Source organism: Plecotus auritus (assembly GCF_963455305.1).
Source record: "Plecotus auritus genome assembly, chromosome: 8".
In the NCBI taxonomy this organism is placed as follows: Eukaryota; Metazoa; Chordata; class Mammalia; order Chiroptera; family Vespertilionidae; genus Plecotus; species Plecotus auritus.
In genome coordinates, this window is record NC_137782.1 from 54,592,008 (window position 1) to 54,618,476 (window position 26,469).

The following is a 26,469-nucleotide window of genomic DNA, read 5'->3' on the forward strand; positions in this document are numbered from 1 at the left end:
GCCATCCAACACCTCTGAGGCTGTACCTTGGATGCACCATTTAAGTAGGAAGAGCCACACAGAACCATATGTTTAAATGTGGTGCTATCCTTGAGACATGAGTATCAAAAACACGTTTCCCCCTCCATTCAACTCTCTCATGAATCACTTAGTTTCAGACCATGGAGTGTACCGCTTTTCCTCTTATAGATTTCTGTTGGACAGCCTCATGTAACACAGTAACTAATAACCATAAAATTGTAATGAATGCTCAATTAAGCCAATTTTCTTCTTGGTTGTTAGGAACTTGGTCTTTCTTAAACCATGGAAAACTAGGCAGATTTTACTAGTAAGTTTCATGAAATATAAAAGTAGATCCTCTACCTCTGTTAGAAAAAGTAATTATCATAAATTTATTCAGCCGGATATGGTGTGACATTATATCTAATGGGAAAACTCTGGACACTGTCACACACCATTTATATCAGTACATTTTATTTGTATATGAAGAAATACATGCATATACATTAAAATACATAAAATACATACACACTCCCTTTTGACATAAATATGCTGAAGAAAGATTCAAAATAGCCTATATTGAGTGGACATGTACAGGTAGGCAAATGTGTCCTTTGCAGCACAGGGGACCCTTAGCTAGTTCCCTCAAGTCAGTTTCAAGAGCATCCCAGATGCCACTATGTTTTCTAGTGGAGGCCCAGTGTCACGCCTTTGAAGTAAGATTCTCTCTCACAGCTGGGCTGCACATGAGACGTATTGCAGAGAGAAAGGAGGCGGTGTAGCAGCACCCGATGGGGCCTCAGAAACTTCTACTGCCAGATGCAATGTTTACAAGCTGTATACATTTTTCATAAATTTTATGTAAAACTTGTGACGGATTGAATAAAATTTTTCTAAATATTAGAAGTCTTAGGAAGAGATTGCTGGAGTTTCTCTTCCACCCGGCAGATGGAAATCCACCTAGCAGACCAGTCCACAAGAATGGATTTGACCAATAGTATAGAGCAGTGGTCGGCAAACTGCGGCTCGTGAGCCGCGGTTTGCCACTCCGTTGACTAGTGAGTTTGCCGACCACTGGTATAGAGTATATTATTTGCAAAAGTAGAAAACAATGCTGTTAAATTATTTTTTTACAAAGTGATGGAAAAAAGACATCTAAGTGTATCAAATTATTCTTCAACAGCAAGTCTTGTCTAATGTGGTTGAGGGCACTTGCTTTAGTTCCCACCTTTGATTATCTCTAATAAAAATAATAATTACCCCTGTTGGTCCCCTGTTCAAAATTTCAACTCTCCTCCTAAGTCTGCCTGTTTGATTGACTCTCTGGAACTCTCATGTAGTTGATGGATGCTGTTTTGTCCGGAGGGTGCAGCTGCTATCTGCTAAGGGGCGGGCCTCTTAGGGGCCCCCCTCCTACCAGAGCTGGAATCTTCCCAGTGGAGATTCCAATTTGGAATGGATGTCACCATTTCTCTGCCGCAGACAGAGATGTAAGACTTGGATATGTGTGTGAGTAATTGCCTGTTGGTGGTTTTTCATCCTTAGCTAATTTAGGTCCCTTTCAGTATCTTCCGTGGTACAGGCATTAAAAAAAGCACTCCAGTGGGAGTTAGAATGCTTGGGTTCCAGTCCTCGTCTTCTACTATAACTAGCAATCATTATGTTATAATTATCCAGTGGTGATTATACTTAGCTAATCCTATATAATAAAAGGCTAACATGCAAATTGACCGAATGGCGGAACAACCGAACAACCATGCATGCCCCCTGGTGGTCAGCTATGATGTGTGCTGACCACCACGGGGCATGCATGGAACATGGCGAGTGTCAGCCACAGTGGGATGGTGGATCAGGTGAGCGGGGGCGCCAGACCAATGCGGGGCACTGGTTGGTCACTGTCATCAGGGCGAACCTCTGGTAGTTACTGAAAATTCTTTGCTCCCATATGCCACAATCCCGCCTGGTGCTTGCACCTGCTGCCAGCGCCAAAGCTGCCACTCGCATCCACTGCCAGCACCCGGCGCCGGCCCCAATTGCTCAGTGCCATCAGTGAGTGCAAGTGGCAGCTGCCAGCCCCAATCGCCCCTCCAGGCTTCTCCACCTCTCCCTGCTCCTGAGGGGAGATCAAGGCCGGCACCTGCCTCTCGCACCCGCTGCCAACGATGGCCCCACTCACCTGCAGCCAGCGCTGGAGCCGCCACTCACACCCACTGCCCAGCACCATCAGTGGGTGCAAACAGCAGCTTCCAGCCTTGATCGCTCGGCACCATCAGTGGGTGCAAACAGCAGCTTCCAGCCTTGATCACCCCTGAGGGCTTCTCCACATTCCCCTGCTCCTGAGGGGCAATCAGGGCAGCAGCAGCCCCTTGTACCGCTGCTGGCACGGGCCCCAGTTGCTCCACGCCTTCAGCGGGTGCGAGCAGGGCCGGCGCCGTCAGCCTGTGGGAGCGGCAGCTGCGAGAGCTGGGCTGCCAGCAGACAGGGGACCAGGGGCCACAGGAGGAGGGGCTGGACGAGGGTGCAGAGGATGGGCCCAGACCCGCCCCTGTGCCTCCTGCAGCCTCATGGCTCTCATGGCCAGTTCCTTTCAAGATGCAAGAATTCATGCCCTGGGTCCCTACTTGTTATTATAATTAGCAAGTCCTGTGAATCCTTGGTGTGTAGGATGAGGGGCCAGGTCAGCCTCGAAGATTCTTTTCATACCTATTTCTGCAGACCTGGAATTATCTAATTTAAGTATCTTGAAATCTCTTAGTGAATTTACTTCATGGGATTCAAAGGAATAATTCCATGTATTATGTGATGAGAAGGACATTCTGCTATTAGAAGATGTGGTCATGTGATATTGACAATATTTTCCCTTTTTATCTCAGATTTCCTTTAAAATAACTCACCCTGTGTTGCTTCAGTGTTTCCTGGGCACAAGTTATTTCATTCAAGACCAGTAACTGGAAAGAATGATATTTTTTTCTAACATGTCCCATTTAAGATGTGTTTTGTTTGTTTGTCTCTTAGGAAAAAGTGCTGCAAAGGGTATAAATTTGTTCTCGGACAATGCATCCCAGAAGGTATGTCATAGGGAAGATTCTGCCTTCTCACCTTATTCATGACTAATCACCAGATGTCTGTAACGTTCAGATGTGCCTGGAATGATGTGTGTTATCTGTGTCTGATTATTTGTGCATGTGTGTGTGTAATTTCTATGTGGAGGCATTATATCCTTCCAATGCTGATTTGGTTACATGTAGCATGCTCTGTCTAAATCATTACATGACATGTAATCATACATTGAGTAATTCTCTAATCAGCATATCACACTGATTAGAGAATTACTCAATGTATGATTACATGTCATGTCGCCCTCCCCTACCTCTCTACCTGCTTTTTATGTGTTAAACTTGAAACCGCTTCACATGACCATCAGCAAGCCCTGTGTGCAGCCCAGCTCTGAAGAGACAGAGGCCCAGCCCTCAACGCCTTCACCCTCCAGCTGAGTAGATAGGGTCTGGACAGCGCAGAATCAGAGAGACCTGGATTTCCTCATGGTTCCACGTCGCCTTAGTCCATTCTGACTGCTATAACAAAAATACCATATATGGGCAGCTTACATAACCAGCATTTATGTCTCACAGTTCTAAAGGCTGGCAAGTCCAAGATCCAGGTGCTGCAAGATTCAGTATCTGGAGAGAGCTTCCTGGTTAATACACAGCCATCTTCTTGCTGTGTCTTCACATAGCAGAAAGGGCAAGGGAGCTCGAGGGGGTCTCTTTTACAAAGTCATTAATCCCATTCATCAGGGCTCCACCCTCATGGCTGAATCACCTCCCAAAGCCCCACCCAGTACCATCACATTGAGGTTTAGGATTCCCACTTATGGATTTCAGGAGGATGCAGGCATTCAATCCATAGCACACTTCCCTATTAGCGATGACCTTGGGCAAGTTACTTTCTAAATTTAGTTTTTGCAGGAAAGTATTAGTATTTGACTCATGTGGTTGTTTAAGACTATTACCGCATCTAAAGTACTTAGAAGCTTGGTAAGTAGCGGTTACTGTTATTGTTGCCGTTGTTATGAATAATAACTGAAATATGTGCGCTAGAGGCCTGCAGTGCAGCAAGTGTGCGGGGGCGGGGGGCACATAGCACAGAGGACCAGCGTGATCAAAGGTGGTGTCTAAGAGGAGGGAGACTGGAGCTAGGTTATCTGGGAAGGCTGCCAAGGACCTAGACAAGTAGGAGGAAGAAGACTGCAAAGGATTCAGCACTGACACAGGGAAGGCTAAGAACCATTTGAAGAGCATGAGATTAGTTGACCCAAAGCTGGGGACAGAAAGGTGAGTGAGTGATGTGAAATGGGTTTCTTCACTGTTGCCCCAGCAGCCAGGTCTCTGAGCCCAGCCAAGCTACTGCATGTTGTGTTATCTCATAGAGAGCAATTGTTTTATCTGTTAGAAATAAATGAATCCCTCCTGTTGATTGCTCTCTTCGGTTGGAAGGACGGCGAGTTCATTAATCCATAGCTGGGACCTCTGAGGAAGCTGGGTGAGGAAGGTTGTTAGGAAATCTCATCACCCACAATGGTTTATATGGCCTCGGGTCTCTGCAAGACTGACTTTCTCACAGCCAGCCAATTCCATTGCTGAGAGCGTGGTGGGGGAAAAAACCACAAAAGTTAAAGTAATTGCATTCTTTTATAAGCCAGCTTTTCTCAGTCACCAGCTGTGTCTTTTATATTTCAATGTGGCAGCTACTGAAAGAAAATTAAGTTTAGGCCAATCATTTTAAGATCCAGCTAAAGACCTTACCCAAACTAATTAAAAACACATTATATGGATACCACATACTTACAGTTCCTTTAAATGTTAGGTATTGTGGTTTCAAACATCTGGGACAAAACTAATCTCCCTCATCCTGAGGTGGGGCCACAGCACCTATGATTAATGTAGCCTAGAACTGAGTATTTCCAGGAAAAGTGGTCTCAGTAGCTAAAAGATGCTCTGTGGTAGCTAATTCTCTGCTCTCTTGCTTTCTCTAGAACACTTTCAAAAGTTAATTCATTTTAATTTGTAAGAATAAGTCAGTATTGGCTTGTTTATCATTTACTAAAAATATCTTTAGTCGTAAAGGTTTCTATTGCCCAAAAATGCAAAGCGTAAATGTAGGATCTCAGAAAAGATGGTGTATTAGTTAGGATTCTTGAGAGATATTAATTTTTAAAGAATTGGCTGACAAGATGTGGAGGCTGGGAACTCCAAAGTCCACAGAGTAGGCCAGCAGATTGGATACCCAGGAGAAAGTCAGAGTTTGAATCCAGAAACCATCTGCTGACAGAATTCCTTCTTTAGCAGGGGAGGTCTATCTTTTCTCTAATAAGCCCTGATTGGATGAGACTCACCATCATTGTGAAGAGCAATCTGTTTTACTCAAAGTCTACTGATTTAAATGTTAATCTCATCTGAAAAAGATCTCCACAGAAACACCTAGAATGTTTAAATAAATACCTGGGTAGTGTGGCCTAGCCAAGTTGACACATAAATTAACCATCATAGATAGTAAAAAGAGACTAGAATTTCTTTTCTTTTTTTAAAGAATAGAAGCTGTAATTAAAACAGTGTTATTGCCTCATAGTTGTGGTTCTGAAAGTCAAGAGTCAGCAAGCTATGCTTATGGGCCACATCTGACCCACTGCCTGTTTTTTTTAAATAAAGTTTTATTGGGACACAGTCATACCCATTAATTTAAGTGCTGTCTGTGAATGCTTTTGCCCTACAACAGCAGAGTTGAATAGTTGCAACAAAGGCCTGCAAAGCTAAAAATATTACCTGGCCAACCAGATATATTTTGCCCCCCCCCCCGCCCCCCGTGCTGTATTATCTTAATTGGCCAGGTGACAAGATGGTATGATTTGTTCTAGTTCAACAATTATTAATTGAGTATAAACTATAGGAGGAAAGTGGTGCTGTACTCCAGAGCAGTGGTCACCAACCTTTCCGACCTCACAGACCACCAGTGATCTGCGGACCACTGGTTGGCAACCGCTGCTCCAAAGGTTTCCTTAAACCAACAGTGGCCAACCTTTCGGACCTCACAGACCACCAGTGGTCCACAGACCACCAGTTGGCAACCGCTGCTCCAGAGGACTCAGTCCCTGCCAGGTACCCAAACAAGTGTAAGAACTAGGAATTTAAAAAGCAGAAGAGCCAGTGAAGCTCTCGCTGTGTGTCAGGCATTGTGCTTAATGCATCATCCTAAGTAATCTCATAAAAGCACCCTGAAGTTGGTACTGTTGTTACCTATTTTATAGGTAAGGAAACGGAGGCTTAAAAAACCCAAGCTCACAGAGATTGTGGCAGAGTTGGGAAGGTTGGCTCCAGAATCTGCATGCTTCACCTTAGTGTGGCACCCTCCTAGAATAGGGCCTGCACAGAGTAGGCATTCAATAACCATGTGGAAGCCCATGAGCATGAGAAATGCAGGGCACAGAACACTGATGCCTGGAGGTGATGCTTAGCTAAGGAAAGTGTGTTTGACCAGGGACACACACAGGCAAAGCAGCCTGGAATCCCCATCTTAGGGAGAAGCACTTATCCAGGGCGGCTTCCCAGGTCATCATGAAAATGGCATGAGCCTTGTCACATGGACACCCCCCGCCCCCGCAGCAGGGGCTACCAGCCCAACATTCCACCTTCATATGTCCCAGAGCAAAGCCAGGCTCAAGCCATGTCCAAGGGTAGCGCGTCTGTCAGCACCTGGGGAAGATAGTGCAGTGATTAATGAGAGGCTGGATCTAGTCAGCAAGCAAATGTTCAGCCTGAGCACCTGACAGAGAGCCAAGTCCCTTCAGAGGCTCATTAACTACCAGTTTGTAAGGACGGAGAGAAGGAGATGCTCTAAGTCTTCACAAGTAATAGACCACTCACCCAATTCACACAGGCTTAGGGCCAGAATGAGATCTCTAGCTATTCAACCTTACCCAGCCCCTTCTCAGCATGCAGAATCAACCCCTGGCGTGCACACCTACAACCCACACACACTCTTAACTCACACACATCTCCATTCCAAAGCCTCCCTCACACTCCTAGGAGTCAGCCTGACTTCTGGTCCTGCTCCCCACATTATAGGGACAACGCCCATCACCAGGGCCAGCTGTTCTTGAATGTTCCACCAGAAGGAACTCCCTGACTCTACAGCAGTTGGTTGAAAACAGCAACAAAACAGGCCCTGGTAATGCTGCAGAGTGAAGCCTGGCCAACTAGAGCTCCTTTGCTCTTGGGATGAGGGACAAAGACCAAAGGATGAGGCGGTGACCCCCCACCCAGGGGGAAATCACAAGTGATGTTTGCTTCTAACCACTGCGAAGCTGGACACCACATTTCTCAGAGGCCCCCATGGCTGGAAGAGTTCATGCCCCTCCAAACATAGGTGGTCACACGTCACAGTTGCCCTAGAGCAGAGCGCAGCCCAAAAAGTCTGATCCAGACCAGAGCCAGGTGACCCTCCCTCCGCCTTGGGAGTGACTGCAGTTGACATGAGCTCACACTTTCCTCTTTCAGATTATGATGTGTGTGCCGAGGCCCCCTGTGAGCAGCAGTGCACAGATAACTTTGGCCGCGTGCTGTGTACTTGTTACCCGGGATACCGCTATGACCGTGACAGACACCGGAAACGGGAGAAGCCCTACTGCCTGGGTGTGTTGGCAATGCACGTATTTTTCAGCTCCTGACACTATGCCTCTTTCAGATGAGTCTATGCTTGCTTGGTTGCTCTTCATCAGTGGGACCAGCTCCTAGGGGCCACTTGGATCTTTGATTCCTGCCCTTCCCTCCTGATATTTGTTGGATGCAGTGTTTTGGCATTATCCTAGGGAATCACTGCCCTTCACCTCAATTATTGAGATGAACGATGGCCACAGAATTCTTCAGGGAGTTGGTGCCATTCAGGTCTTCGTGGGCAGTGAGATATATGAGCAAGAAAAGGGGAACATTAGCAAATGTAAACAAGGAGAGTATAAAACAGAACATTAAGTGGGAAGAAATGTAAAAACAGAAATGAGAGTAAGCATTCTCTCAGAAGAGGAGTAGGAGGAGAGGCTGGGAAAGAGGGCGTCCATGTGGCAGACAGTTGGGAGTCTGAGGGAGCTGAAGCCAGCCACCAGGGCTGCAGCTGAGCAAAATCAACGCTGCCATTGCCATGGGCCTGGTCCCTCCCCCAGCCTGCACTCTGAATTCCTGGGGCAGGTTTATTGTCCCCTGGAGCCATGTTTCAAAGTGTGGTCAGTCCTGGCTAACCTATCTCGGAAACATCTAAGGTCCTCTCTTTAAAAAAAAAAAAAAAAGTGTCTGGCCTCCCCTCCAGACTCTGAAGGTGGAACTGGAAATCTGCATATATACAAATGCCTCTGGTGACTGCCATGCACAGTCAAGTTTGAGCATCAGCTTGAGGATGAACCTAGGAGACTGGCGCATGACCCAAGTGGAAAATAAAGGAGCTGCAATGAGCAGGGGCTCTAGAGAGAACCATTCAAAAGAAGTTCTAGATATTAGGTCTTCTAGATATTAGGGCACCTTGGAAGTGCCCCGTGTTGACAAGGAATGGGATTGAGGTCACCAAGTGAATAGATTGGGGACCCATAGAAAGCATGGGATGCCACTCTGGCACCCTAAGGTCCCAGCCACAAGGGCTCATATTTGTGGTATGGTACCCTGTTCTTTTCATTTGGGGGTCAGCAAAGCCAGCTTTCTGCTGAGTTCCATCCATTTCTATCTCTCAACCTCCTCTGGACATAGAGGCAGTTCCACGCTTAGGTGTAGGGCAGGGGCACGCGTAGAGCGTGGTCAGCCTGAGGAACTGCAGGGAAGGATTCAGCTATGTGACGTCACCTACAGATGACGTAGCATGTACCGCCAAGGGGAAAAAATGACCACACTCCCCTTAGCACACACAGGGCCTGCCAGAGGCTGGTCCATGGCAGCTTGTCTGGGGAGTAGTTGTTGGAATCCGGAAGCGAGGGCTGGGCTGAGTCAGCTGTCACATGTGCACAGCCTCCCACTCACTGCCACCCAGGTCCTCAGTGAATGAGAAAAAACAGACTTGGGCTGTTTCCTCCCCTGCTGGATCCTCCCCTGCAGTTCCTCAGGCTGACCACGCTCTCCGTGTGCCTCTGCCCTACACCTCTCTTCTTCCTGGTGGGAAATGGTTTTGTTTCTACCCCCACTCAGTAGGGGAGCAAGTCTGTGATGTGCTCAGTTCACGTGGCCTCTTACTGGTTACTTGTTTGAGGGTCTTATGGCTCATTTCCACAGCTCTCAAGGAGTCTGTTTGGGTCATTGATGAGGCTGAAATTTCCTGGGGAGAACTCTCTCCATTAGACCCATTATGACTGTTTTCTTTTATCAGAAGTGGCTTTTCTCATGTACCATCACGTCTCTTAACTGGGAAGGAGTCCTTCCTAAGTGACCTTGGGTCACCACATGCTACTTGGAATGAAAGCCAAACATAAAGAAAACATAGAACCCGTGGCACACTGGGTCCCTGCAGAAAACCATTTCTATAATCTCACTTCTGCAGAAAACTGTTTCTATAACGCTCACTTTTCAAAGTGTGTTGCCATTGGGGAGCTTGTTTTCTCACCCAAGGAGCCTTATGAAGTATGTAGAGCAGTCTTCAATATCATGGGTTACAGGTGCGAACTGTGAAGGCTGGCGATGCCTGCACCAACCACCTGACTTGGTAATAGCAGAGCTGCAACCAGGAACCCCATCAGTGATCTGTTGTAACCATAGTGACACTACCTGCTGTCTTCCTGTCACTCAGGTTTCTAGCTTCCTGCTCTATTCCAGGCTTCTCTGCTAGAGTCTGACAAAGTGTGCCTTGCAGACATAAACATGTCACTTGTGTTGGAAGTCAATTCTTGGAAACTAAGTGTTGTCTGCATTTGGTCCAAACCTAGATATTGATGAGTGTGCCACCAGCAATAAGACTCTGTGTGCACACATCTGTGTCAACACCTTGGGCAGCTACCGCTGTGAATGCCGGGAGGGCTACATCCAGGAGGACGATGGGAGGACGTGCATCAAGGGAGACAAATACCCCAATGACACTGGTGAGTGGGGCAAGTATGTGGGTGGGTGGCTGGCTGGCTGGCTGGCTGGATGGATGGATAGGCACTAGGAAGGGGCATTTACATGAATGGTAGGTGTGACTGGTGAGAGGGGGGTAGGACATCAGGTCAAGTCTCTTCTAAAGAGAGCTGGTGAGAGCGATGCCCGTGAGCAGCAAGGTTGTGAACTGGTGTGTGTTTGAGGAGAGGTGGTGTGCTCGCGGATAAATCAGTACAGCTTAGTTACATGCTTAGACCAAACTAGGATGAGCAAAGAAGAGACCGGAAACACTACGTTCTCTCAAAAGAGAGTGGACTGAATATAAATATGAAACATTTCCATGTAAGGAAGTTATCTACATCATTGTGGCACTAAGTACATAGTCCATGGCCCTGTGCCTGCCGATGAGCTATTTGTGATTTGGTTCAGGACTGAATAGAAACAGAAGTTGAGAATGTTTAGAAGTTTTTATTCTGATTTGACAGAAATTTTGTTTAGATCCCAAGATTTCTGCTGGTATTTTATGCTTTATTTTTCTAGCAATTTGTTTTAATTGTATTTTGCAAATACAATCACAGTGGAGTGGAAATTTTTAAAAGCTGGCCCTTCTTCGAGACCTTTGAGAAGCTGATTGAACTGAGATGTCTGATCCCTAAGGATATGATTAGCTTGCATATTGAGTTACTTCCTTATTTAAGTTTGGAGGGGAAGGGAGGGTGGGTGGGGGGACGGGGAGGCAGAAAGGAAAGAAAGGGGGTAGGGGGAAGGGAAGGGAAGGAAAAGAAGGAGGCTTTGTGCTCCTTATCCAAGGCTCACAGGCCAGGGAGTTGTCATCTTCCAGAACCCAGGGCTCAGATCCTCTCTGTCATCCTGAGGAGGGAAAGGGGCCTGGATGCTGTTGGTGGCGGTGGCATGACGAGGCTGCCTGGGTCTGGGCCATCTGTGGGTGGGTAGGGAGGGAGTCCCAGGTACCAAGAAATGCAGGGAAATGAAAGGCCAGAACTGTCTGGGTACTCAGGAGCTAGTTAGCGATTTTGGGGGTGGAGTCTGAGGTTCACAAAGAGGTGGAAGTCAGTTGCCATCAGCTCACCGCAACAAACAGCTGGGGACCAGCTGCCTCCCACGGGAAAAACTACAAAGCACAATTATGAGGTTGAGTCATGAGGAAGCCACCATATATTAGAAGTAGAGGCAAAATATCTGTTTGGAGCCAGCTCAGAATTGGGCAATTTGGGGGAGAAACCAAGATGGCGACATAGGTAAACACCTGAAATTGCTGCCTTGCACAGCCACTTTAAAACTACAACTAAAAGACAAAACAGACATCATCCAGAACCACAGGAAGGCTGGCTAAGTGGAAATTCTACAACTAGAAGGGAAGAGAAAAGCATACTGAGACTCAGAGGAGCTGCGGAAGTAAAGTGCAGAGGCACTGAGGCGGGCGTGCACGGAAAGGGCTGGCAACTGAGTACACAGCTGTCTTTTTCAAGTGGGAGGGAAACACAAGCTCCCAACTGCTCTGAACTCCAGTTCCGGGCGAGACTCTGGGGACCCAGACTCATATGGGGAGAAACTGGACTGTCTGGCATCTGGCAGAACTTGAGGGTGGCTTTCTATCAGAGGTACTTGCAGCGATTACCAAGGGATACTGAGACCCAGGGGCGTCTTAGGGCAGGGCTGAGGATCAGCTATTGCTGTTTGCTCCGCCCTGAGACTCCACCCCATCCAAGCTGAGTGCAGAGGCTTTTGCATATGAATGGCCTGGTCCTTTGAAATCTAAACTTACCTAACAAACTGCAGCTGAGTCAGAGAGACCCAGAACATCCAAAAGAAGGCCCAAGGCCCCACTGCAGCTTGCAGTGCTTCACAGCTGGGCCTCATCTGGGCACCTCCAAACCCCAAACAAAGAAGAGGAATCTGCAGATCTCTCCATAGCTCCTGCTGGGTGGCCTCAGGCAGAGGCTAAATTAGCACCTCCTTGGAGATCCAAGAGCCAGTGTACCCAGGGGTCAGAGTAGGACCATCCAGATTACAACTCCTCAGATCCATAAGGGACATACTCAGGGGACAGACTCAGTGAGCACCAAAGCCCCACTGAAGCAAGTCTTGCCCCATAAGGGTGTCTCCAGCACAGAAGTTCTCCCATCATAGACACAGCTGATCCTCACAGCCAATTGGCCTGGAGGTCAATTCCCCCCAGTGATACCAACAACAATCAAGGCTTAACTACAACAAGACTGTGCACCCAGCCCACAAAGGTGTGCACCAAGAGTGTACACCTCAGGTAACTGGGGAGTCTGAGCCACTGGGCCCTATAGGACACCTAGGACACAAAGCCACTCTATCAACTCAGGGAAGCAGCCAAAATGTGGAGACAAAGAAACACAAATGATAGAAATGGAGGAAAGCAAACTACTGGATATAGAGTTCAAAACCATGGTTATAAGGTTTTTCAAGAATTTTCTAGAAAAGGCCGATAAATTTAGTGAGACCCTCAAGGATATGAAAAAGGACCAACTAGAAATTAAGCATACACTGACTGCAATAAAAAATAATATACAGAGATCCAACAGCAGACTAGAGGATTGCAAGAATCAAGTCAAAGATTTGAAATACAAAGAAGCAAAAAACACTCAACCGGAGAAGCAAAAAGAAAAAAGAATCCAAAAATATGAAGATGGTGTAAGGAGCCTCTGGGACAACTTCAAGCGTACCAACATCGAATTATGGGGGTGCCAGAAGAAGAGAGAGAGCAAGATACTGAAAACCTATTTGAAGAAATAATGACCAAAAACTTCCCCCACCTGGTGAAAGAAATAGACTTACAAGTCCAGGAAGCACACAGAACCCCAAACAAAGGAATCCAAAGAGGACCACACCAAGACACATCATAATTAAAATGCCAAGAGCAAAAGACAAAGAGAGAATATTAAAAGCAGCAAGGGAAAAACAGTTAGTTACCTACAAGGGAGCACCCATACAAGTGTCAGCAGATTTCTCAACAGAAACTATGCAGGCCAGTCGGGAGTGGCAAGAAATATTCAAAGTGATAAATAGCAAGAACCTACAACCAAGATTACTCTACCCAGCAAAGCTATCATTCAGAATTGAAGGTCAGATAAAGAGCTTCACAGATAAGAAAAAGCTAAAGGAGTTCATCACTGCCAAACCAGTATTATATGAAATGCTGAAGAGGAAGAAGAAGAAAAAGGTAAAGATAAAAATTATGAACAACAAATCACATATCTATCAACAAGTGAATCTAAAAATCAAATGAATAAAAAATCTGATGAACAGAATAATCTGGTGAATATAATAGAATCAGGGGCATAGAAAGGGAGTGGACTGACAATTCTTGGGGGGAAAGGAGTGTGGGGGGTGCGAGAAGAGACTGGACAAAAATCGTACACCTATGGATGAGGACAGTGGCGGGAGGGGCGGTAAGGGCATGGGGTGGGGTGGGAACCAGGTGGAGGGGAGCTATGGGGGCGGGGGGTAAGAGGAACAACTGTAGTAATCTGAACAATAAAGATTTTTAAAAAAGAATTGGGCAATTTGGGATAATGTGAATGAATCAGAGGGCCCTGTGAAATCTACTGAAAGCCGAAGCTAGCAGAACCCGTGTGCCCACAGGTGCTTAAAGTTGGGAAAAAATGTGTGCATGTGGCTTTTCTTAGAATTCAATTTAAAATCCCTTCATTTTTGTTTCATGGTGGAGAGGGTGGGGGAGGGGTGGGATGTGTAACTTACCTCTTAGATTATGTCCTATATTGAAAGGAAGAATCTCACTGAAAAAATGAGGTGCAGCCTCTTAGTCACTGATAAGAAATGTGTGGGTCGACTTAAGAATTAGCAGCAAGAGAGCAGCGTTTCCATTTTTCATTCTAGAATTGGATTTCCAGCTGCGCTCTGAGCCAGGCAGCCCAACGCTGTGGGCTACTGTACCTGCCAACTCCATCGTCTCTTTGCCTCACATTTCTATTCCAGTGAAATCCCATTTACATGGGCATGAGGGGCAGTGTTGAGCAACCCAGTCTAGAGCACAGCCATCAGAAACAGCAACCAATGCTTACTGCTGAGTGTCAGGGTGGCCTTTGATTGTAGGGATCTGGTAAGACCTGGCCCCGCCCCACCAGCAGTTCCCAGCTGGTGGGACAAAGTGACCTGCCCAGAGACCTGGTCTTAACCAGCAGAGATCAGAGAAGCAGAGACTAGTGTAAGACATTATTCACTGGATTACTGGTTCTTTGGTCTCAGTGGCCTCCACCTCTTGCAATGATTCTTAGGTTCTGCAACCACATCCCTCTTCAGGCTCATACACTGCTCTGCTGTGTGGTTCCCTAGGGATGGCTCTGAGCAGGGCAAGGTGGCCTTGGTGGCACTCACCACCTGCCTTGTGCTTCACAGTGTGCACCCAGGAGGGGCCCAGCCACAGGGCAGGGGGTATGGAAAGGTCTCACTGCATCTTTGAAATTAGCAGGCTGCCCGGCCGGCGTGGCTCAGTGGTTGAGCATTGACATATGAACCAGGAGGTCATGGTTCAGTTCCCAGTCAGGGTACAAGCATGGGTGCGGGCTCAATCTCCAGTTGGAGGCGTGCAGGAGGCAGCGATCAATTATTCTCTCTCATCACTGATGTTTCTATCTCTCTCTCCCTCTCCCTTCCTCTCTGAAATAAATACAAAAATATATTTTTTTAAAAAGATGAAATTAGCAGCCAATGGTGCTCAGTCAGTCTTGAGACCCTGCTCTTGTTTCTGTCCCTGAGAAACAATTTCTCAAACACACAAAAAGTTTCAGTGCAAGAGATCAAGAATTTTATTTGAGATGACGTTTGACTTCTGCAGCTGAGAATTCAGTAAAAACTTAAGCAGTCATAATTAAAAGGGATATGTATTTGCAGTTTTTTGTGCCTTCTCTAGTATTACTTTCATGTAAAAGCATATGTGACCTCAACCATTTATTATAGCATTTCCTCACGTCGTGTTCTATACAGCTTTAGGGTCGTATGGGTATTGCTGAGCCTTTCTTCCTTAAGGAGCTTCTGTGTTCAGAGGTTTGGGGAAGAATGTGTTACTGCACCCACTTCTTAAGGATTCATGATGCAAGTGCATTAAAAGCTCTGAGAGATGGCCATTTTCTACCCCCCCAAAAATGTTAATTTTAATGAAACCTGAATTCCCCAAAATTAGTTTCTTAAGAAATACCTTCTAACATCTCCCAGATGGTGGTGTCCTGGAAATTAGAGTTTGGAAAATTCTAACTTCCTAGCATCAAAACTCTGAGCTCTGGGGCTCAGCTTGGTAGGTCATCTGGTGGACTTTCAGGGAAGGATGTTTTTGGACACAGCCACGAAGTCCAGAGGGAAGCCATTCGCTGCAGACGGCAGAGCATCTGATGAACAAAACAGGACGATACTCCTCCATTCTGCCATTCTGAGAGACAGGATGTTCTGTTTACAGGGGCTGGGAGGAGGTGCCCTTCTGTTTAATCAGAAAGAACAGTCTGGTGGCTCTACCGCAGTGCTTCATTGTAACGAACTCCTCACTGCCGATTCTCTCCCTTCTCCTCCTCCTCTACATATAACAGTCTCAGATTACTTTTTTAAAACCTGAAAGGTCACTGTCAGTTGTATCATACTCCCCCCGTCGCCAGCAGCAGCATTATAAAAGAATTTCTCAGTATTTCATGTTCAGTAACTGGTCTCTATTGAATTCACCACACACGCGCAGAGGACTTAGCATTTGGTTTTAGTATTTTACTAAGAAAAACATTCCAACACGCGTAACCAAGGAAATCAGGGAATCAGGGAGTCACAGCCTGAGAGGAATAATTCATACACAAAATTATGAAAAAGGACAGGCACATTGCTTGCCTGGAATGTTAAAGTCATAACTCAAGTGACGGGCCACCGAGAAAGTGAGGGGCTGGCTTTGGTGGTTCTGGCAGCAAAAGGCAAGTGCCCTGGATGTGTTTCTTTGACAGTGGTGACGCCCTGAAAGTTCCTTGGCGTAGAAGTTAGGAGAGCTGGTAGCTGGAGCTGCATTAGTATTAACCAACTGTCGTGGGCCAGTCACCAGGCCTCAGCTTCCTCCTCTGAGACAAGAGGGTTGGACAAGGGAAGCTCTGAAGACCCTTTAGCCCTTTGTGAATATTTTTTTTCCAGTGTGGTGTGATGTAGCTTCAGTAAAAGTAATACAAGCTCTCCCGGCCCTGGGAGTTCCTGTGCAGTCATGTCTTTGTCCTTCATCTAAGTGAGTGCCAAGACTCCAAGACATGCCCAGCCTCACTACCAAAACAGAGAACTTACTGTATCTCAGCAGATGAAGCATCAATGTCCAGCTATTCAGCTCAGCACTAAGAAAAGTTAGGGGCCAGACAAAGCCTCGTATCTGGAACATCAGAGGCAGCTAAGTGGTTTCATCTGTTTTGGACTAATTAGTAAGTCCGATATTTCATCACGGTCAAATTTTTTTGGATGAGGAGGTAATGATTATTAAGTATAAACACATGATGTAGAACCTCCTTTCCTCCTCCTGTGTGTTTTTTTTTTTTTAAACTTTGCATTGTCCAATGTCTGTAACATTACAGTCAGAGGAATTTAAAGTCAAGGACGGCCTCAGCTCTTTATCCAGAGAGCGGGCAGAGAGCATAAGGGGCTGGCCCTGGAACTGTGTCTCATAATCGAAAGGTCGCTGTGCACACACAGGCACGGTATCTCGGCTGGCTAATGGGCAAGAATGGCTCGCTCAGTCACTTTGATTCTCTGAAAATATGTAGCCGGAGCCAGCTTAGTCACTCCAGGGAGTCTGTGTAGCCCCCCTGAGGAGAAGAATTAAGGGCAAGTCGGCTCCATAGTAATTAGCTATTTATCAACTTTCGTTTACTTTCTGATAAAGTGACCGTGACCCCCCCAGTGCCACTTAGTACAGTTCAAAGTGTCAGGGACGGCCAGGTGTTTCATATAACTTTCAAGCTCCACTAATCCATAGGTCAGTGGTTCTCCACCTGGGGAGCTTGAAAAAATGCTGATACCATCCTGTGCTGTGATTCCCAGATGGGAGGGGTACAACATAGTCAGTGGAATTTTTAAAAGCCCCCCCAAGCAGTTGCAATGTGCCACCAGGGTTGAGAACTGCTGTCGGGGCACAAATCTGCACCATCAATTTTTAAAAACAAACATGCTTTGTTCGTTTGTGACACTGCTGGTATGAAATGTGTTGGGAACATTCTTTAGTTTTTCTAAGTTTATTAAATATTACTAATATGGTATGTAAGGAATTCTATCTCTAGTGCTTAGGATGTATGTATACCCTGCTCAATAGCAGTAAAAATTAGAGCTATCTGCCCCCATGTGGCTAATGGATAATATTGCACCTTTATCTGAGCAGGTTGGAGCAATATGTTGTGACCAGGGGCCCAGTGCACGAATTCTTGCACCTTGAAAGGAACTGTGGGCTGCAAGGCTGCAGTTGGCCCATCCTCCGTGCCTCTGCCCACTGCGGCCCCGGTCCCCTGTCAGCCAGCAGCCCCGCTCCCACCACCACTGCTCCCACTCGCTGACAGCACTGACCCCACTCACACCCGCTGATGGCATGGAGCGATTGGGGCTGGTGCCAGCAGTGGGTGCAAGTGGGGCCGGGGCTGTCAGTGTGTTCAAGTGGCGGCTGCTGCCCCGATCACCCCTCAGGAGCAGGGGGAGATGGAGAAGCCTTCAGTGGCGATCAGGTCTGGCAGCTGCCACTCACACCCACTGGTGGCGCCGAGTCATCGGGACCAGTGCTGGGCACTGGCAGTGAGTGCGAGCAGTGGCTCTGGCGCCGGCTGCAGGTGTGAGCAGGGCCGGCACTGGCAGCAGGTGCGAGCACCGTGCGGGACCGCAGCACACGGGAGCAAAGAATTTTCAGTAACCACCAGAGGCTCACCCCGATGACACGACTGGTGCCCCGCCTTGGTCTGGTGCCCCTGTTCACCTGCTCCACCATCCTGCTGCGGCCAATGCCTGCCATGTTCTGCACACACCCCCTGCTGGTCAGCACATGTCATAGCGACCGGTTGTTCCACCGTTTGGTCTATTTGCATATTAGCCTTTTATTATATAGGATACTTCACTGAACATGGTCATAGTCACAGTCAGAGACACTCAGTGACTACACTGAGAGGATTGAAAACAAAGTCCAAGATTCCTACCCAGATTTTTATATGAATTATTAATGTAGCACACACAGGATTATTTTAACACATTTGACAGTACTGTAGAAAAATTGCAGGAGAGATGGGCCCCAATTCAGAAGAGAATGTATTCTCTGATCTACACACAGTTATTTATCTTCAAACCCTCTGAGAGCTCTTTCCAAGGGAAAGACATCTGTAATTTTGTAGGTAACATAATTTTTAAAAAGATACCAGCATCAACAATCATATCAGCATTTATGGAGCATTTGTCATGTACTAGGCACTGTTCTGGGAATTTACAGGTGTTATTGATGCCTCACAGCAATCCCAGGTGTTAAGTGTCATTGTCATTTATCACGTTTCAAAGGATGGATGCTCACAGAGGCTGTGACTTCCAACCCAAAAGGTACGATGAAGCAGCAACATCGGGATTCAGTCCTGATCATGGGACTCCATGAGAGCCTACACCCCTTGCTACTATGTTTCTCTTTCTGTGGAAGCTTCAGAAGTCTTTGGAGCAAAGTTTATCTTTGTGTGTGTGTGTGTGTGTGTGTGTGTGAGTGACAAAGTTTCATTATAAGGCAGTCATATACATAATTTAGAATACGTAAATTTTTTAATGATTAAAGAAACATAAAATGAAAAATTTCTTACAGGGAACCCCCAGAGCTCTGAGATTATGTCCATGGATCCTGAGGAATCCATTTAAAAAGAGTTTGTAGTCAATATCTTCCTAATGCATTTGACTTTAAAACCTCGGAGCAAAGTTCATCTTGATCTCTATTCTGATCATTTCACAAAGGGACAGCAAACAGGCCGAGTACTTCTAGGTCAAAGGTCACTCAGCAGGGCTGTTCTCTGGGTCAGTGAATGTGGGTGGTTTGGAGGGCTTTGATAGACGTGCTCTAGGCCCACTCCCAGGATTTCGGATTTCAAAGAGCAGGTCCCCGCGTGATTATGGTGCTGGTGCTGCTGCTGGTCTGTTGATCACACATGGAACCACTGCCCTGGAGCCAGCCTGGCAGACGGTCCTCAGGTGCTCCAAACAGAACCCCCCGTAGCAGGCTCCCTGCACCCCCACGGTGCTCAGTCTCTGCACGCGGCGCTCTGGGACAACTTATCTGTAAAGGAGACTGAACTAAAGGCTCATTAGTCCTAACAACCCATTATATAAATGAATAGTCTAGAACCTGGTAAAGAGGTTTACTCTTATGAAAATATCAAATTACCTTAATTATTACCACCCCTTGGTGAGTTCAATTGAGTATATAAAAGTAGAAATAAAAAGAGGAGCTTTTAAACCTTGTTCGTGATGGCCTGGGGGTTAGGGTTTCAACATACGAATTTGGGAGGCGGGAACAATTCAACATCTAACATCCTATTTCACATACATTTTTTGAGCATCCACTATGTGAGCTACCAAGAAGCGACTCCGGTTCTTAGGTGGCTCCCACTCTGCACCAGTATCCCCTCTGCAGGGAAGCCTGGAGCACTTGCCACTTGAGTGGGACACGTGGTCAACACCGCTGACCTCAGAGGCCTGAAGGATCTCTGCAGACAGAGAGGTGGGCTTCGTGGACACTCAAGCTGGGTCTTGCTAGTTGGTAGAATTCACTAGTGGAGGCAGCCAAGAGGCCTTCCCAGAAGAGAATAGTAAGAAGAAAAGCACGTGGGCCAAGAGGCATAGGAAATGACTTGGGGGAGACGTTACTCTACTGTCCCTGAGTTGCATTCCAGGTAGCAGTATTATCCGTCACAAACAGCACACCTGGCCCCACACCAAAGGCCTCCTAAGCCAGGAGGAGGGTTTCCACTTACCTGGAGTCACACTGCCCTACCCGCCCCAAGAAAACATTCATACACCCCACTCTTGGCCCACACCACTGCCGCCTCCGCACAGCCCTTGGTGGTCTTCACCTCCTCATCAGTAGCAAGGTTGCCTCCAGCGTCTGGTCTCCAGCACGCAGGTGTCTGTAGGCATTTTAGTGCCGGTAGGATGAGAGCTGTGTAAATTCTTGGCCATGGCACCATTTGACCCACTCTTTCTTTAGTGAAATATAATTTTACAAAAAGCCCTTGGAGCTCCCAGTGCTCTATAAGATGTCATTGGGATCCTTCCCAGTGGACGGACGGCCGGGGTGCCTTCTCAGGGCCTCTTTCACTTGCCCCCAGGTGGGTGTGTCCAGAGTGTCTGGCACGTTTTCCATCCCAGCTTCACATCTCCATGCAGGTCAGTGCCCAGCCCTGATCTGTGACCCCGCCTGGTCTGGCTGTGCTGCCTTTGATCGGCTGGATGACAGAGGTGATAAGGACCAGCTTTGTGAGCCCTGCGCCCGAGGCCCACTGCCTGAGCTTGGGGATAATTTACGGCGTGTGAACATTGGCCTTTGGAAGGGAGTATAAATCATGTCGCATTGATGCAGCCTGCCTTCCGGAAAGTCCTGATAAAGGGCAAGGGTTCACATTTCCCCACATGAAGGAGAAAGAGGCTGGGATGCCTAAATGGGAACAGCTGAGCCCAAAACATAGACGGTCCCTCTCGCTCTCTCCACCACCTGGGTGACCTGTCAGTGCTTCCCTGAAAACCATAAAACCCTCACACATTCCACTGTCAGCCAGTCTGCCCCGGTCTGCCTTCCGTGCTGCTGTCTGCAGGGCTGGATGTCCTCCGGCCTCCCAGATGGACCAGAGCCTGTCTCCTCTCTCAGGGCACGATGAGAAGGCTGAGAACGCGGTGAGAGCCGGAACCTGCTGTGCTTCATGCAAGGAGTTTCACCAGATGAAGCAGACGGTGCTGCAGCTGAAGCAAAAGGTACATGCCCCGCGTGTTAGACACAATCACAAAACAGGAGCACTCGGCAGAGATAAAGTGGACGAATGCTAAAAACAAGGAAATAAATCCGCAACCTCGTTGAGTGTTCCCTGGGGTTGGTGCCAACTAGGGTTAGGCTTGAATGCTTTGCCCACCACCCTCAGAGCTGACCGTCTGAGGGGCAGCAGAACACAACGAAGGCAGGGCAGGGACTGGGTGACTAATAGGCCCCTAGGTCAGGGGACGTGGTGGAGCTGTGGAGGATGAATTAAGACGATGGAGACTTTTTGTGAAATGATCATCCAGACATAGGCAATTCCATTTTATCTGATATTTTGCCTATATTCTATCAATAGGAACACCCTCTCTATGCACTTCCATAAGCTGGTGATGACTTTCTGTGGCAGCTTTATTTTTCACATTTAAAAATGATAGCCTGTGCTTTTCTGGGCTCCGTGCACCTCGGAAAGCAGCTGTTTGGGTACCCTTGTCACCAAGGGTGAGGACTGACTCTCCCTAAAAGTCTCCCACGAATGCCTGGCAGAACATCAGGGTTCTAATAATGGCGGTGTGCTGTGAGTAATGCCCTGAGATGGACCTGGTGACCTGGTTTCTTGAACAAGCGTCCTCCCCCACATCAGTGTTATTCATTACACCTACAATCAATCACTTCACCTGTTTGTCAGCAGCTCAGAAATTGTGCTTTGCTGATAAAACACAAACTCTGGGTTTAGAAGGAGGATCTCTATATCCCCTCTGAGCTCTAACTGGCTCAGATAAAGGGGAATTACCAATAGTGCGAAGAGTCTCCTGGCAGTAGAGCCATCGCTTCCTGACTGAGGTTTCTCTTCTCTCTGCAGATCGCCCTGCTCCCCAACAGTGCTGCCGACCTGGGCAAGTACAACACTGGTGACAAGGTGCTGGCCTCAAACGCCTACCTTCCAGGGCCACCTGGCCTGCCTGGGGGTCAGGGCCCTCCTGGTGAGTGTGGACAAGGGCATTGAAGGGCAAGAGTCACCAGCCAAGGGCTCACGGTTAGTGGGGGCTGGACGGAGTTCTCTAGCTTCCATGGATGAGAGCAGAAGCAGGAGTCCAGGGAGCACCCACACCTGTGTGACCAGAGGGCCTTGGGAAGTTGGTCCTCAAGCCTGAGAAACCCTCATAACCAACAGTAATTTGGGAGAAAAAGGTCATTGTCCTGGGCTTGGATAAGATTCTTAGAGACCATTTTAAACTACAGAGAAACAAAATGAAAACTATTTTTTAATATTGATCTATATAAAAATAGATTGGTGTAGTGAACTCCTACGGGCTCATTGCCCAGCTCAGTGGACTCAGGGCCAGCCTGATGTCCACTGTTCCCTAGGTCTCTCAGATGCTGAACCCTGTACTCTTGACCACTCTCCAGGTGTGGTAACTGCCACCCTGCTATGATTGATGGGATTCAGAGGAACCAGCAGTTCTAAGAGATGTGAAAGAGGCAAAATGTAGAGGAACTGGTCACAGATTGGATGAAGGGGTTGTGGAAACAAGGAAATCTATAGGAAGACTTTCAAGATTCTGGCTTGAGAGGACAGGTGACTGGTGGTTTATGACAAGAGAGGGAGATGCGGAAGTCCATTTAGACTGGGTTAAATTTAAAATGCCAGTGGGACATCCCAGAGGAGGTGTCAGAAGGCACAGGGCAGAGTGCACAGAGAAATGGCTGCAAGGGCTCACAGACTTGTGAGCCAGCGCCCTGGCCTTCCTCGCAGGATGCGGAGCTAATGAGCTGTTCTTTGATTGCAGGCTCGCCAGGACCAAAGGGCAGCCCAGGCTTCCCGGGTATGCCGGGCCCTCCTGGGCAGCCGGGCCCACGGGGCTCCATGGGGCCCATGGGACCACCCCCTGATCTGTCCCACATTAAGCAAGGCCGGAGGGGCCCTGTGGTCAGTATTTTCTCAGTGATCCACTTGCTGTTGTTGAGGAAATCGTGTTCTTGTTCCCTGCTTTTTCCTGCTGTTAAATGAGATCCCTTTATCTTGTAGGGCCCACCAGGTGCACCAGGAAGAGATGGCTCTAAGGTAAGTCTCATGAGTGGTCCTTAACAGCCTAAGGTTTCCCAAGTTCAATAAAGCTCAAGCACTGTTTACTGTCCCCATTGTGCGTGACAAAATTGAGATACAGATACACTTTTCCCCCCAAAGCTGGGGAGAAAATCTAAAAAGCAATTTCCTTAAACTATGAAATAACCATAATAACAAAACAACCACCAAAACCACTCCTAAGAGAGATTTATTTATTAAATTGATTGGGGTGACATTGGTCAACCTGAACATATAGGTTTCAGGTGTGGGTTTCTATGTTGCAAGATTTGTATATTGCACCATGTGCCCACCACCCAAAGTCAAATCTTCTCCTATCACCTTATATTAGGGCCCCCTTCCCCCGACCCCCTTCTATGAATCTTAAGCCCCTGTGTTGTCAGAGTAACACCTGCTTTTCTCTTTAGCCAGTGTTCTTCTGTAGGGCTATTTTGTGTGTGATGTGTTTAAGTCCACAGCAGAAGGTCCCTTCTGTGCAAGTGGGGGTGGTTTCACTTTGAGAGCTGCCTGCTACTTGCCTCATAAAGTCAGCGTGAGTTCCTTTAGAAAACTCCTAAATTATCCCACATCCTGCCTGGAAATGCAGGCATTCCTCTTGTCAGATCTGGTTTTAAAATATATGACCTCGGGGAAAATATGAATGAGAGACACTTGACCCAAGCAGTCTGTTCAAATAAGTGGTCCCATGAGTCCAGCTTAAGCTTACATTTGTTTCCGATGGAAAATATTTGTTGTTTTGGGCAGGAAGATGGTCATGGCAGGTGTCCACATAGAGACTGTGGTGGTAGCATCAAGAAGCTAACCCTGACCTTTCTCTGCTTTTAGGGGGAGAGAGGAGCTCCTGGACCCAGAGGGTCTCCGGTAGGTAGCACCATCTGCCTTGCTTCCCCAAATGTTCTCGGGAATGCAGCTCCAAGAAGCCTGTGAGTTGGTCTTAATAGCAAAAGCTGGCTTCCTCTGGCTGTCACTCAGCCCGCCCAGACAGAACAAGGTGGTTAGGAGGGTAATCATGGAGGCCTTCAGCAGCTGCTTGGAATTTATTTTGAAATTTTGTTTTCCATTTCTTTTTCTTTTTATCATGGCTAATCTTTATTTGGAATGTCTTAAGATTCAAAACCTCAGTATGCCATGAGTCTGTTTTCAAGTATGTCATAAAACATCTGAAGGAGATTAGAAATCTATGGGCTAAGTCCTGACTCTGAATGCTTCAGAATTTAGCCACCGCTATAGCCCTAGCAGGTCAGGTGACCATCCCCTCCAGAGAGTACAGAGGCATGCAGGGGGGTTGGGACCACTGAGAAGAAATTAGCTAGATAAATGTATAGTATCTGGGAGATTAAAAATGAAAATCAGTAGTATCCAATCTCTTATCCAAAGCACAGAAAATTCAAGTAACTGCATTGCTTTTGAAGAGGCCAGTGTCATTTCTGAAAAAAGATAAGGACCTTTAGCGTTAGAGGTAGGAGGTCTGGATTCCCATCTCAGCTCTTCCACCTGGTAGCTCTCTGATCATGGCCATGTCACTTAGCATCCCTGGGCATCCATTCCCTCACCTGTGCAATGCCAAGTGGAATCTGATCTGCCACCCTTCAGCCAGCATCCAATGATGTCAAAATACTACGTGTCTTAAGTATTTGCATATGTGAGCTGCTGTTTCTGGCACAGCGCGGAGGTTCTCTCCGCTTCATTAGGTTGTAGTTACAGTCAGGCATCCTTATAAACACTAATAATTTTGTTTTAAAAGATAACATTTTTTAAGCATTTACTATGGTCTCAGCCCTTTGCATTTATTAACTCATTTATAGGCGCACTTGGAAGCCTATGAAACCCAATGCAGTTGAGTCTATTATCTCCTTTTATGGATGGGGAGATGGAAACCCAAAGAAATTAAGTAATTTGCCCAAGACCAGCTAGTAAGTGGCAGAGGTGAGATTCAAGCCCAACAGAGCCCCAATCTCTTAACCTCTACTCTCTGCCTCTATAGCATTGTGCAGGTTTCTTTGGAAAATCACATTGGAAAGGTTATTCTCCTCTTCTTTCATTCTGCCAGATTTGATATAGCCTAGAATTGGGAGGGAAGAGAGGTTATACATGCGGTAAGGGAATCAGAAGGCAATCTAAAGAATCCCCCAGGCTACGCTAATAGTCTGTATGTCTTCTCCATTTGGGGCCCGGAATTACTGACTCAGTAGCTGCCAGCACACAGCAGGAATAGCAAACTATGGAGCCCTGCAAACCTTCACTTTGCAAGGGGCTGAGTCTGTGGTTCTGGCTTAGATTCCTCTCTTGCACAGGGGCCTCCTGGTTCTTTCGACTTCCTGCTGCTGATCCTGGCTGACATCCGCAACGACATCGCCGAGCTGCAGGAGAAGGTGTTCCGGCACCAGACTCACTCTTCCCACTCTTCAGCAGAGGAGTTTTTACCTCAGGAATTTGCCAGCCATCCGGAGACCGTGGACTTGGGCTCTGGAGACGACTACTCAAAGGGGACTGAGACAAGAGACGTGGGGACCCCCAGGGACTTTTATCCTTAGCACATGCCAGCATCTTCATGCCAGAGGAAGAGAAGTTTTCACACCTGCAGTTAAATCATCTAAAGAGAAGACAAGAAAACAAAACCCACCACTGGAGACCTAGACAAGATACATTTTAATTGTCTTTGCTCTTTTCCTGCCTTCTCCCTACTTTTTTTCTCCTAAATACTATTTTCAGAGGCCCCTACTAGAGGTACTGGTTATATGAGGGAGTAAATGATTGGTTTACATACCTCCCTCTGAGAGCAGTTGACATTGGAACTGCTCTTTTATTTATTTATATTTTTTGGAACTTCTGGGTTTCTGTGTTAAGTACTCTCACAGTATCTTAAATTTGACAGAATAAAAGGGAAAGTGGCAAGGGGTGAACTCCAAGAAATGTTAGGTTACTTATTTAAAAAATTAGACATGTGTCCAGAAGAGACTATTACTCTTCAGTATCAAAACAAGGCTCTTCAATGAAAAGGGCAAGACAACAGTGTATTTACTTTGGTGGATAATTCTTTGTCCTTGTTGATCTAATAGATGTTCAATATTCTAGCCTCCTGTCCAACCTCATTTCTTTCAATGAAAGATAGGAGAGAGTGAAGAAAGAGCAGAGATTAGGGAAGATGGAGAAAATTAGTCATAATATTTACTGTTATATAGGTTGCTACATTCTAAACTCAAATACAGCTATTAAATGTTCATGTCATGCTTGTCTATAAGTATCCTCCTCAGAGAAGGAAGTTACATAGATGTAGGACTAAGCCCTCTTTTCAAAAA

General features: G+C 46.9%; 1 protein-coding gene across 1 annotated transcript; it reads left to right on the forward strand.

Annotated features, from left to right (window-relative positions):
• Nucleotides 1-589: 589 nt before the first annotated feature.
• Nucleotides 590-25,704, forward strand: CCBE1 (collagen and calcium binding EGF domains 1; the record flags this gene model as incomplete). Its single annotated transcript, XM_080684884.1, has 9 exons — nt 590-597; nt 3,016-3,068; nt 7,554-7,688; nt 9,950-10,102; nt 20,983-21,086; nt 21,947-22,067; nt 22,875-23,014; nt 23,114-23,149; nt 25,465-25,704. 9 exons carry the CDS (start codon nt 590-592, stop codon nt 25,702-25,704), a joined length of 990 nt encoding a protein of 329 aa, XP_080541010.1.
• Nucleotides 25,705-26,469: the final 765 nt, after the last annotated feature.